This window comes from Camellia sinensis, chromosome 2, assembly GCF_055761805.1.
Source record: "Camellia sinensis isolate YWXY chromosome 2, ASM5576180v1, whole genome shotgun sequence".
NCBI classification, from domain to species: Eukaryota; Viridiplantae; Streptophyta; class Magnoliopsida; order Ericales; family Theaceae; genus Camellia; species Camellia sinensis.
Window position 1 is genome coordinate 77,774,181 of NC_138962.1, and position 14,555 is coordinate 77,788,735.

At 39.5% G+C, this 14,555-nt stretch overlaps 1 protein-coding gene across 1 annotated transcript; it reads right to left on the bottom strand.

The window, feature by feature from the left end:
- Positions 1–1,700: 1,700 nt before the first annotated feature.
- Positions 1,701–5,598, bottom strand: LOC145814520 (uncharacterized). Its single transcript, XM_082911390.1, has 8 exons — positions 5,552–5,598; positions 5,184–5,434; positions 4,981–5,042; positions 3,501–3,536; positions 3,292–3,403; positions 3,068–3,114; positions 2,773–2,952; positions 1,701–2,024 (listed from the first exon to the last, which is right to left on the bottom strand). Exons 1-7 carry the CDS (start codon positions 5,596–5,598, stop codon positions 2,908–2,910), a joined length of 600 nt encoding a protein of 199 aa, XP_082767516.1. The 3' UTR covers positions 1,701–2,024; positions 2,773–2,907.
- Positions 5,599–14,555: the final 8,957 nt, after the last annotated feature.

The window sequence follows — 14,555 nt, forward strand, 5'->3', positions numbered from 1 at the left end:
AAACATCAATTTCGTCACCAAAACTAAATAATATTTTATTTTATTTGTTTTTGGCGACGAAATATTTTGTCACCAAATATATTTTAGTGACGAAAGTTTTCCTCACCAATGATATGGATTAAGGTGACAAAAAAATTCGTCACTATAATGAGCAAAAAAGAAAATTATTCAATGACAAAAAATATTTTGTCACAAAATATTTCAATTTAGTAATGAAATATTCAGCAAATGTGACAAAATTATTTGTTTCGTACTATATTATTAGTGACAAAATTATTCGTCATGTTTTTTGAAAACTAATAGCGACATTTTTTATTTCGTCACTAATAAAAATTAAAAAATTTAAAAATGGAGGTACTATTTTCTTCCAAATTTTTTTCTTTTCAGTAACAATTCCCTGCGCATTTCAATAACCTGTTCAATAAAATATTTATTAGAAATCAATACAAAAATATGTTCATTTTTCATAAACTTCTTAATCGAATTTCAGCACTATCCACAAAAATACAATATGAACTGCATGCAGATTATAAACATGTCTCCTAATATCCCTAAGATTTAGCTCTCCGATGGCCTATTTTCAAGCTTAAATGTGAAAAAGTACATTTTTGGACTTAGTTTTCAAACCGAGAGTCCTGTGCTAGTTCCGTAAGTTTCTACAACTCACATTGGTCCCTCTCGTGGTGTTTGAGACATTCCCCGAGCCGTCTCGTGGCTGTTGCACGATTTTGGCCTCCGATGGCCTATTTTCAAGCTTTAGTGTGAAAAAGTGCATTTTTCGACTTAGTTTTCAAACTGAGAGTTCCATACTAGTTCCGTAAGTTTCCACAACTTACTTTGGTCCCTCCCGAGGTGTTTGAGGTGTTAACCGGGCCGTCTCGTGGTTGTTACACGATTTAGCCCTCCGATGGCCTATTTTCAAGCTTAAACGTTGGAAAAATGCATTTTTTTACTTAGTTTCATGCCTACGTGTTTGGTACACTGATCACTAGAATGAAGAGCAATAAAAAGTCAGTCTATCAAAATGTTAATTCCCATGTTTGGTTGACTAAAAAAATAATTAAAAATACATTAGAAATGGGATCATCATAATGTGCAAAGTACATCAACACCATGAAATTGCTGACCAAAAACAAATATAAAAAACAAGTCAAGAAAATTTAAATCCAAAAGGAACAATGTATCTAAGGTCAGTCAGTCAACAAAGAAAGCAAGACAAGGAAGTAAAATATGGAAATAAAAGTAAACAGTTGTAATTGACAAGTTCCAAATCTAAGATTCACAAGCAAGAGAAGGTCATGTGGATTTGTATGAATTTAAGAACATAACAAGAGAAGTATAATATTTACAGATATGAATGATGGTGGTCATATTTCTGCATCTGCATCAATATACACACATATTTGATGACAACTTCTATGAACAAATGAAGATGTCAACGAAAGGATATGAATTTATTTAATTTAACTGAGTCTATACCTCTTGATAAAGCAGCATGACAAAAATGATTCATGTAGCCAACCCAACTTGATTGGGACACAAGGCTTAGTTTGGTTTGGATTGGTTCCTGTTGTTACAGTAAATTATCATGTGAAAATAGTATTTTTCTCTTATTAAAGATGAAGGGTCAAAGAATGTTTGTACGCAAAGTTGTTGATGGCAGACAAAAGGTATAGGTGTGGTGATGATGGCGATGACAGTAGAGGAAAAAAAGAGGTGGCCCTTGGCAGTGACAGGCATTGAATAAATGAAGTGGTGCTGATGATGACAGCAATTAAAATATTGAACTTTAAGCTTATTTTAGAACAACATTTCAGGAATCATTACTTAAGAATCTCAAAAATCACCTTTCATAAGTTTCTTCTTCACATGAATTTCTAGATGAAGAAAACCAATCCACGTCCCAAAAATTTGAGCAGTGGAATGAATCTCGATGTCCATCCAAACAAACACGACCATTTTCCAGATATTGGTTCTGCTGCATATCTAGAAAAAGTTGCCTACTAGACATGGAAGGGGTATACCTACACAAGACAGCCAATTAATTAGAGGAATGTTGCAATTATTAAATTATATAAGTGTACAATGTGAGATATAATTGGCCATCATATCGCATACCACACCACATGTTCAACACTAATTGACACACAAACGGTGACTTTAACTTCTAAGAGGAGTCAAGCTATGCATGCAAAACAATACTAGAGAGACATTTTAAATATAAGATGTATTCAATACAATATTCAAGCTTCAAATGTTTATCATATATGATAAGCTCATTTGGTATATGAAATTACTCATTCAATTTTCAAAAGACATTCTAAATGGTAATCAAAATCCACATGTTTTTGTTAGATGATACTTTAACAGTTTCAAATTCATCATTCATATCATCTGGGTAGATTATTTGTCCACTCATGATGAATCCAGCAAGTTAAAGCTTTAGTGTAGCTACACTTTCTGAATTTCATCAACTTTATGGTCACCTGGGCATTTGGTCTATAAGATCTCCACATCTGAGCCAATCTAGTCCAATTGGCCAGTCCAAACTTGCTTTTTGACAAATTGATGACTTTGGAACATTATATTTTTATCAGAGCCTTTCTACTTTATTCTTCAAAGGATTATGTAAATTAGATGGTCAATTTTGGCTATTATATTAGCTACAATAAATCAAATAATGGGAAAGCCCAATTGCACTTGTAGAGAACAAAGTTAAATGATAAAGAAGCTCCTTCAAGTACCAGATTTAACAAAGTGATGTAAGCTCACCTTGAATAAGATAATTCACTTTCACAAGTTGAAATTTCTGGAGTTGACTCTGAAAGACCTTACGTCTTATCAGGCAAAGGCTGATTGTGATATTCATTTTGTCAAACATCAGTGGCTTCAATGGGTGAATTGCTTTCACAAAGAATGTTGTCGTCTGACAATGACCTCTTTAAAAATGTCCTATACACATACAAATTGTAGACTTATTAAACATTTTGAAAGAAACCTCATTTTGTGTCATATAGTTTAATAGATATCATATCACAAATATAGTATTTCCAACATACTTACATACATAGTAATGGATGAACTTAAAAAGAGCATTCAAAGATGATATCTCCACTGTATAAAATTTGCAGACAATACAAATTTAGTTGACAAAACAAGAGAATGAGAAAACTTTAAGCTAAAATTGTGGAGAGATATTTCAAAATCAAAAAGTTTAGATTTAAGTAGGACTAGGATAGACTATAAGAATTGTAACTAGCAAAACTAGAAATAGGGATGAAGATAGAGTACAAATTGGTGGGTTTATAGAGTTTAACAAAGAAGTCTTCTTTAGCATCAAGTCTTTTATCTCCAACATTGCATTAAAGGAGGCATATAATTCACGAGTCTGCCGAAGCTTTTCCTGCATATTAAGCAGAGAGTGAATACATTTGGTTAATTTAGTTAAGATTGGAGGCAGTATGAAATTCATAAAAGAAAATGTAACAGAACTAACCAACCATAGCATTTCCATACCACATTTCTTTAGCTAGCTGCTGGAGTTCAAAGTGATCATCAGTCAAAAGTAACCTTGATTCTCAACAAGTACAATACAATTTTGGAAGTCAACAACCATGATTTAATGGTATAAAAATAGCCTCATCACCATAAAACCAAGAAAGAAAAACTTGAAAGAACTATATGGGACATGAAACAAATTAACCTGGAAGCAAGATAAGCCTTTGATGTCATCTTTAGTGACAAATAGCCATGCTCAACAATGGTTCATCCAAAAACCACACTCAAATCAAACCAATTCCATTGTTCCATAGTCGGTCATTAACCAACACAAAACTGACATTGAACTCTACTACTATTGGCCAAAACAATTGAGGACTTGTGTAAATCTCATTTCACATCCAATATCCATTATGAAGATGCTAGAAAACCCTAAAGAAGAACAAAAAGAGTAAAAAATAAAATTTCCCACTTGATGTAGAATCTATTTAAGACTTAACTCCAACAAGACAAAATTCCTAAACAAACGAATCAAATTGTAACTTAAAAAAATTATAACCCAACTCAAGACAGACCTCTTAGAATAAAATGACTTTAACCAGAAAACCCATTATAAGCAAACAGAAACTTTTATGAGCATACAAATCCAATAAAAATTAAATTAATCAATTTGCTTCCACCACCATAAAGTTTCTTAACAAAAGCACTGAAAATCCCAAAAAAGGCGTCTGATCCAGTCAAAGAGTTGAACTTTCAGAATATAAAGACTAACGAATTGTAATAAATTCAAGCTAATGAGACCAATTAAACTCCAATAACATCTTCTATGATAAAATAAATAAAAAAATAAAAAAAATAAAAACACAAAACAAAACCAAAAAAAATAGAAAAACAAACTAACTCCACCACCCAACATTGGACTAATACATCCAGATTAGCAATAGCATCAAAGTGGTTATTCAGAAAGAAAAAGGGGCAGTGTAACTTGCAAGTCACTTATCACGAGCATAGAGGACTGTATTTAACATATTCTCAAACAATAAAAAATATCCCATCCACTCAGAAATAATGATATCCACTTGAGCAACTGGAAGCTTAATTTCCTCAACTTTTCCATTTGATTTGCCTGTATGAAATTTTGTTTTTGCTCCCCCGGAATTTCCATATTGGCCACATATATTTGGGATTTTCTTCATTTAAGCTAATGAATATGAGATTGTCAAATAGGAAAAAGTTGTGTGCATAACTTTGTCTCTCTCAACAAAAATTCTCGCTCAGCCCCACTAAAGCAAGTGATTGTTTTCTATCTCAAATGATACCTACCCATTAGGTGGTTTTTATGTGAATCAATCTTGTTATTGAACAGTTATGAATGCCAAATACCCACATTGAAAGTGTACTGATAAAGCAGTAAAATGTCCCAAATAAATCCAGAAATTGTATACACAGTGAATACAGAAAGTAGTGATAATGATCACATACAGTAGGCACAACACTGCCAACACAAGCAATGGAAGCTGCCTTAACTCCTGCTCGAACACCCTCTGCAAATTCCAGAAACACCATTCAATAGCAACCCATGATCTATAAAAAAATAATAGCATTGGTCAAACTAAACCCATGAACCATACATAATTTCCGGTTTTCTCATCAACCAAACACTCAAAAACTAGTTAGAAACAAACCTTGAGTGCAACGACGTGAATTCAGAATCTTCTGATCCTCAGCCGGTGAAGCAATCAAAGGTGAATATCTTCGGTTTCCCAAGCGTCCCTCATCGTCAATGGAATTCCCATTTCGGTCTCGGATTTTTGAAGCTCTGTTTCGATTAAATTGAATAGAATAAGCGTCGAAATCTGAGAGGATTAGAGAGAGTTTGAAGGGGATTAAGGAAATGAGAGTATTTCGATTTCTTACAATAAATAAATGAATAAATCTAGGACCAACTTTTGTTTGAAAAAAACAAAAACATAATAGAGTGAACATGTGTCTTCGGCGGCGGCGCTGAAGAGGGAGTAACTAGAGTAGAGAGCAAGGAGGGTAGAGAGTGAACATGTGTTTCTCAATGTCTGTCCCTCTTCCTACTACTACCAATACCATCTTTCTCAAACTTCTTCCTCTTTCCATCCCCGAAATCATCATAGTCCGACTCTTCCCTCACAAAAGCCCTTCTTCCCCATCATCCTCTTCCCCGATTCCAAAATCAAGAGTGCTCTCCTCAGTCGTCGTGTTCTTCTTGATGAGTCACTTTCGAGGCTTCGGCTTCACATCCAAATCGTTGTAAATTAGGGTCAGAGAAGGGCTTTGAGGGAAATTGAAGGGCCTTGTAGAGAGGATGGAGATGGATGATTTGAGAGGGGTTTTGAGTGAGAGAGAGAGAGAGAGGGCGATGGGTTTGGAGTTGGAGAGAGAGAGAGCCTTTTTTCTTTCTCTTCAAATATAAATTTTCTCTCAAATTAGGGCTCAAAATGATGAAGTGTAGTAAATCAACACTAGGAAGATTGAGGGGGAAGGGACAGATCGGAGATAAGAAGGGTGAGGATGTAAATCGGCAAAGGAGGAGCATCGATGGTAAGAGTTCTATTCCATCAGTTGCTTTTCTATTCCATCAGTTGCTTTCATCATGCAACCACCATTTCCATTGAAGGACACGCTAATTCCAGCGGCCAAGAATGACGCCCAGAAAGGGGGGCAGAAAGTAGTCCTAGCGGCCCCTCAGCATGACAGGGCGAAGGAGCATTCATATTGGCCTTCGATGGAAGTTGGGCGAGGAGAGTCAATAAGAGGAAAGTCTCAGAAAACACCTCGTACCAAAGGAAACTCTGTCAAGGCACATCAACATGTTCAGGGGAAGGAACTTTGTTTCGACACAGTGAATGAAGAGAAGTCCAAGAGGACTCATAACGACGCCGGGAGCAGCGCACCAAAGAGGCTAAAATCCATTGACAGCCGAGCTCCTGGTCGGACTAAGGAGGACTTGAGGGACTACCTCCAGAGGAAGCGGCAGAATGCTGAGGTCACATCTCTGGTAAAGCCGAGAACACCATTCTCTATGGAGTTGGATAAGTTCGAGGCCCCAAATAGGTTTCATTTGCCGAGGTTCCAGATATATAACATTAAGTTTGATTCGAAATTTCATTTCGGCTTATATTTAAATTTAATGGCACTATATACCGGGAACGAAACGTTGCTCTACAAGGTGTTCCCCTCATCCTTTAAGGAAATCGCATTAGATTGGTTTCACAAGTGGCTGAAAGAAACTGTAAAAAGTTGGGAAGGCCTGGCCGAGATGTTTGTGGCCAGATTTGTTACAAACAAACTACAGCCATTGAGGGTAGACTCCCCGATGGGTCTGAAAATTGGCGAGGGTGAAAGCCTCAGGGCTTATGTCAAAAGGTATTATGAGGTGTTCAATCGAATACCAGGATGCAACCAGGAGTTGGCAGTCATGTCTTTTAAAAATTGCCTGGAGGATGATCGCATGCTTCGGAAGTCGCTGGCAAAGACTTTACCAAAGAGTATGGAAGAACTCATGGAAAGGATCGAGAAACATGCCAGAGCAGAAGAGGATACATTTGGAACGAAGGCGTTACAATAGGAGAAGATAAACGGCTCGCCGAAGCGAGGCCGAGGTAATATTGGATATAACAGACAAGAGACAGGACTGAGGGTTGTACAGGTAGTCACCACTGTGTTCTGGATCGTAATTTATAAAGTTCTAGAAAGGATCAGGAACCAAACATATTACAGAGCGCCAGAGAAGGTCTGTGGCAAATTTATAGGGAGAATTCTAGGGAAGCACTGTGCTTACCACAATGAAGATGGACACCTAACGCAAGGTTGTAAAGCCCTAAAGACGCATTTAAAAGATCTGGTCAGACAATTTCACTTAAGGGACCTAGTAGATGAAGCCAGAATGAGGGAAGAGTAGGCAAGGCTGCCCCAAGCACCAGCAGCACCACCTTTACCAGCACCACAATAGCAAGCAAACGGACCTCGAGTGATCAATATGATTCACTCGAGGGTCAATGAGAATGAGGTACGTGGAGAGACTCAAAGGGTAAAGCACTTACAACATGTGTATCAGGTCCAGCAAAAGAAGCCTAGGACAGACGAGTACCAGGGACCAATAGTGTCCTTTACTAAAGCAGACCTAGACATGGTGCAGCATCCGTACAACGATGCTCTAGTAGTAACCGTCAAAATTGGAGAATGCCAGGCAAGGCGCATTCTGATTGACTAAAGCAGCTCTTGTGACATCATGTATATCAGATGTTACAAGGAGCTCAACCTTCACCAAGATGATTTGGAGCAGTCCAGTAGCCCAATGGTTGGGTTCAACGGAACACCGACATGGCCCCTGGGACTAATGAATTTGGAGGTATAAGCAGGCACCAAGAAGGTAAGTACAAAGTTCACAATAATTGACACCCCCTCCTCTTACAATGTTATCCTAGAGAGGCCATGGTTGCACGTAATGAGGGTTGTTCCCTCAACACTATACCAACTGTTGCGATTCCCAACAGAGCATAGAATTGAGGAGGTTAGGGGGGATCAGGTGTAGGCAAAGAATTGCTCCATGGCAGCAATGAAAATCCACTTGCAACGTACGAGAGGCAAAAACAATAGAAATTGAGGACAAGGACATGGAAGTCCTGGATGATGTCAGCAAAAAGCCAGCCGACAAAAGTGAGGAAGCCTTAAAGAAAATTCTGGTCCAACAAGGTGATGAAGAACGATTTTTCTTTCTCGGCTTAGGACTGCTAGAGGAGGAAGAAAAGGAGTTAGAGTCATTCTTGTGAGCAAACATAAAGGTGTTTTCTTGGACGCCATACGAGATGCCTGGCATTGTCCCGAGGTCACTTGTCACAGACTAAATGTAGAAAGGTCAGCTAAGCCTGTCATTTAGCGAGCAAGGAGGCCAACGTTGGTTCATGTGGAGGCAGTAGAGGAGGAAGTGGACAAATTATTGGAGGCCAGAGCCATTCAGGAGGTAAACTACCCAACTTGGTTATTAAACATAGTTGTTGTGAAAAAGAAGAATGGAAAGTGGAGGGTCTGCGTTGACTTCACCAGCCTGAATAAGGCTTGTCCGAAAGACAGTTTCCCACTGCCCAAGATTGATCAATTAGTAGATGACACTTCAAGGCATGGAATGAAGAGCTTCTTAGACACTTACAATGTATCCCCCTGACGAGGAGAAGACTGCATTTATCACCCAAAAGGCTTGTATTGCTACAGAGTGATGCCTTTTGGGTTGAAAAATGTAGGAGCAACCTACCAAAGGTTGGTGATCAAGATGTTCAGACATCTGATTGGAAAAACAGTGGAAGTGTACATTGATGACATAGTCATGAAGACCAAATAACCTGAGAATCACCTAGCCGACTTAAAGGCAGTTTTTGACATCCTGAGGACGTATTGGCTTCGACTCAATGCTTCAAAGTACGCATTTAGAGTCAAGTCTGGTAAATTCCTGGGATGCTTGGTTACCAGAAGGGGCATTGAGGCAAGTCCAGATCAAATCAAGGCTATCTTGGACTCGAAAAGCCCTATATCAGCAAAACAAGTACAAATGTTGACTGGATGGGCCGCTGCCCTGAACAGATTTATAAGCAAAAGTTCATATAAGTGTAAACCATTTTTCAGTTTGTTGAAAAAGCCACAAATCTCTTATGGACAGAAGAATGCAAAGTCGCCATGGCCGACTTGAAAAAGTACTTGACAACAGCTCCGGTTTTGTCAAATCCAGTACCTGAAGAGGAACTATTCATATACTTGGCCGTTTCAGAGCACGCAGTGAGTGCAGTGATAATCAGAGAAGACAAGGGAGAACAAAGGATAGTATGCTCTGTGAGTAAAACCCTAGCAAGCGCAGAGACCAGGTATTTACCCCTGAAAAAATTAACACTAGCCTTGGTGATGGCTTCGAAAAAACTGAATCATTACTTCCAAGCCCACAAGATTATGGTACTGACTGAGCATCCCTTGAAGTCCTTGTTGCAACAAGGAGATTTGACAGGCAGGGTGGCCAGATGGGCAGTAGAGTTGGGCTAATATGACTTAGAGTTTAGGCCTAGAACGGCAATCAAAGGCCAGGTTCTCGCCGACTTTATGCCGAGTTCACACCTGGTGCCCTCCCACGTCAGGCTCCGGTGAGCTGCGACTTAGGGTGTTCAGGGAAACAAGAAGAGACCCTCCGGTGAGCTGCGACTTAGGGTGTCTAGGGAAACGAGAAGAGACACAGCCGGGAATGAAAACCCCACAGCAGAGCAGAAGAAGGTAGAGAAACCAAAGCCCTGCGACATCTACATCGGTGACTCCTTCCGCCTATTTATTGATGGAAGTTCAAACCATCAAGGAGTAGGGGCAGGGGTAGTGTTAGTATCGCCAGATGGGCGGATGTTAGAACAATCTGTTCGTTTAGGGTTTAAGGCCTCAAACAATGAAGTGGAATATGAGGCACTGATTGTAGGATTGAACAATGGAAGCCAACGAGGTGGTAGTCTTCTGTGACTCCCAACTTATTGTGAACCAGGCAATAGGAAAGTATGCCGCCCGAGATGAAAGAATGATAGCCTATGCCAAAGAAGTTGTTAGACTGCTAGCCTTATTTCAGGATTGTTGACTATAGTAGGTTAGCTGAGATGACAACAGCCATGCCGATGCCTTGGCTAACCTAGCTAGTGCAATGAAATCAGGGGAGCAAGGACAATAATGGTTGATTATTTGTCAGGACCAAGTGTGGAACCACTAATCACAGAATATAAAGCAAGGTGTGTGGAGATAGGTCCAAGTTAGATGGATGCAATAGTGATGTTTCTTAGGGATGACAAGTTACTGGATGATCGCAAAGAGGCGCACAAGACCAGACTGAAGTCAGTAAGGTTTAGCCTAACAGCAGAAGGACATCTCTACAGAAGGTCTTTTACTGGTCCCCTTTTGAGGTGTGTGCATCTCTCCCAGGTTGAAGACTTCTTGTATCAAATACATGAAGGAGTATGTGGAAGCCATACTGGGGGCAAATCACTTGCTCATAGGGCCATTATTAGGAGTACTAGGGGCCCAACATGTAGAAGGATGCTGCAGCCTATGTCAGAAAGTGCGAAAAGTGTCAGACATTCGCACCTTTGATACATCAACCAGCAGTAGATTTGAACCTAGTGTCCAGCCCTTGGCCATTTGCCGAGTGGAGCACAGATCTTGTCGGACAACTACCCCAACCAACTGGGCAAAGGAAGTTTCTGCTGGTAGAAACTGATTACTTCACAAAGTGGGTAGAAGTTGAACCCCTTGCGAAGATTCGGGATATTGATGTAAAGAACTTCATATGGAAGAACATCATCACCAGGTTTGGGATTCCAAGGGCAATAATAGCAGATAATGGTACACAGTTTGATAGTAAGCTAATCAAAAGCTTCTATGAAAAGTACAAAATCAAGAACTGTTACTCTACTCCAAGTTTCCCTCAGAGTAATGGTCAGGCAGAAGCATCCAACAAGACTATCTTGGATGGGATCAAAAAGAGGCTGGAAGTAGCAAAGGGAAAATGAGTGAAGGAGTTGCCCAATGTACTCTGGTATATCGGACTACGCCAAGAAGATCAACGGTGGAGTCTCCATTTATCATGGCTCATGGCACTGAAGTAGTTATCCCATTAGAAGTCGGCATTCCAGGGATCAGAACCCAGGGAGTGGAAAATGGTACTAATGAGGCATTTCTAGCCTGAGATCTAGACCTACTGGAGAAGAAAAGAGAGAGAGTAACAATTCAGCTGGGGGCATACCAACAACAACTTGCTAGGGCTTACAACAAGAAGGTTAACCTAAGAGAGTTCAAAGAGGGGGACCTTGTGTTGAGGAAAGTGTTCGTTAACAAGAAAGATCCTAGGGAGGGCAAGCTAGGCCCAAATTGGGAGGGGTCTTATAGAATCATCTCGGTCGCCGGCAATGGCACATATCGACTTAAGGACAGTGATGGCAAAGAGTTGCCAAGACCCTGGAACACTTGTAACTTGAAGTTTTTCTATTATTAGATTTTTGTTTTTTGAAGTTTATGTCATAATTTTATTTACCCGAAGTAATAATAAAATTTTAGTTTGATGAATTTGAAATTTGTGTGATAGGATTGACCAATCCCATGGTGATGTTTCTGAATGAAACATGATGAATAACATAGACTTATTATATGGAAGAGTCGAATTATACTTGCATATAATAGACTTGAACTAAGTTGGCGATGTTTCCAAATGAAAATGACGAATAACTTAGACTTATTATATGGCAGAGTTGAATTATACTTGCATATAATAGAGTTGAACTAAGTTGGCGATGTTTCCGAATGAAAATGATGAAGAACTTAGACTTATTATATGGCAGAGTTGAATTATACTTGCATATAATAAAGTTGAACTAAGTTGGCGATGTTTCTTAATGAAACATGACGAATAACTTAGACTTATTATATGGAAGAGTTGAATTATACTTGCATATAATAGAGTTAAACTAAGTTGGCGATGTTTCTGAATAAAACATGACGAATAACTTAGACTCATTATATGGCAGAGTTGAATTATACTTGCATATAAAAGAGTTGAACTAATTTAAATTAACCTAGACTTGCCATATCGGCAGAGTCAAACTCAGAATGGAAATAAGTTCATTAATAGAGAAACCAAGGTTGAAACACCTCGCGAAGTCTTCGTTTTAATCTGATTTCGGTGAAAGACCATAGATACATGCTTAATGTGAACTTAAGTGGAACTTAGGTTCACATTAAAGGGTAGGAAATTGGAGAATGATGAACTTAAGTGGAACTTAAAAGTTTAAGAGCTTGGGAATTGTTGAATTTGTTACAAGCTAGAATTGGCTTAACACTTGTTGAAATTTCAAGAAAATTTACAAGTTAAAGTCAGCTAATGTAATATTGAAAGAAGTATCCAAGATACGTACTGGCCGAGATGACCAACCAGGGTACCAAGCTTGGAAAAGAAAGAAGGAAAAATTCTTGATAGAAGATAACATATGAAGGTAAAAAGCAATACTGAATAATACTTGTAAAAATATTTTGATATTTTAAAACTGTTAGCCGAGGCATGCCAATGGTTGGCCGAGGAAAACATTCAAGGTTTATATCCAAGGTATTATATCTCGGAGTTATTATACAGTTAAGGTATACTTTGAACAAATGCAAAAATATTCTAAGTAGGGAAGCATGAAAGGCATGAAGGAAAACAGTAAACATGCATAGAAGAAAGGAAGGCATACATTTAACACTTGGAAGAAAATATAAGACTTGCATTTAGAAAAAGACAACTTGTTCGCTGGCAACATTTTCTCCTTGGCCTCTTTTGCCTCGACCTGAGCAACCTCGGCAACATTTTCTGCACCTCAACGCGGTCCTCAGATTTCTTCAGGACCGACTTAGTAGCCTTGGCCTGATTTGGAAGACCTCAGATACAGGCCTCAGCTTTGTTTAGTGAGGAAAGGAGTTTGGCTACCTCCTTTGTTTTTTGGGTTAGTTCCTTCTTGAACTCATCGGTCTTGACTATAAGGGAGTGACCCTGTTGGATAGCCTGCAAGAATGCGAAGAAAATTTGTTAAAGTATGAAAACAGGAGTTGAAATTAAACTAAAAATTACAAAGTGTTGAGACTTACCAAGACACAATGATGCATCATCATCGCGTAATTTTTATACTCCGAAAGCTTGGCCATCCGATTGATGTCGGCTGGAAGTAGAACGACGGTGGAAATGGCGGCACCGACTTCCAGACTGTGAAGCGCTCTGTCCCCGACTAAGAGAGGTTCGTCTCCGATCGTGGCGGATAGAGTCCAAGGAGCATTGGCGCGAAATCCAGAGGGCTTAGAAGACCCGCCGGACCTCCGTTTTTTTGAGTGAGGTTGGTCAGATGCCTCGGCCTTGGCAGGCCTCTTCTAGGCAGGCTTCTCTGCATCAGCCAATTTGGAAATTGACACTGTGTCTTCTGACTCCACTTTAGTGGCTCTAGGCTTGGCCTTGGCTCTTTTAACCCTCTTTGCCTTGGGTTTTGGCTGCAATTGGGAAGGAGAGGAAGAGTGGATTGACACCACGACTGGGATGTTAGCAAGAAGGTCGTCCAGGATGATTTTTGCATAACCCATTTCTTCGGCAGTAGTGACAATAGTAACTTTGGTACTGAAGCGAATTGTTGGAAGTGTAGTTGGTGGGTTTGCTAGATTGTAAGCCGATGCCTCAGAGTTTTGGTGTTTACGGCTACAAGTTTTGCGGCAGGAGTAAAAACTAGAGCTCGACGTCGGTGTTGGCGGTGGGATGGAGGAATTAGTTGAGGGGCAGAAGTGGTTGGCTGCTTAACTGGGTCAGAGGTAGAGGCCTAGTCTGGCCTTGGAGATTAAGCTGTTGAAGGAGTTGAAGTAGATAGAGGAGTCTTGCTGCGCCTAGGAATGTCGGGCAAAGCTGACTTGTATGTAAGGGTGTAGTTGAGTAGCAAGGGCGCTTTGTGGAGGTCAATAGGCAGGCCCAACAGCCTCTTCAACTCTTTGTTGGGAAAGAAGGATTAGCAGAAGTCTTTTGATGGTTGGGGAAAAGCTGCAAAAAGTAGAAAACAAACATTAGAACAAATAAAAGGAATAAAATGGTTAGTCTTAAACAAAGAAGTTGACACTTAGTTCTTACCCTCATTCTCTTTAAACACCAATCTGCGCAGAGGGAAGAGATGAGGATCATCATCTAAAGCAAATTCCCAGTTACCCGAGACAATCAGGGAATCATCTCCAGCACCCTTGTTAGAGTTTGGGAGGTCGGCTATGATTTTGTAGGCTGTGGATTTTGGTTTGAGGTAATAAATGTAGCCTTTTTCAGACTTTAGGCCACAAATGGTATAACAAAATTGGATGTCGGCTAGTGTTATCCTAGCATTTTCTCGGCGAGCTAGGGCAATTATACCATTAATGAACCTATAGGAGTTAATGGTCAGCTACATAGGGTTGAGCTTGTAGTAGTGGAGGATTTCCCTAAACAAGATGTCTAAAGAAAGCCGAAGTCCACACTCGATAAATGC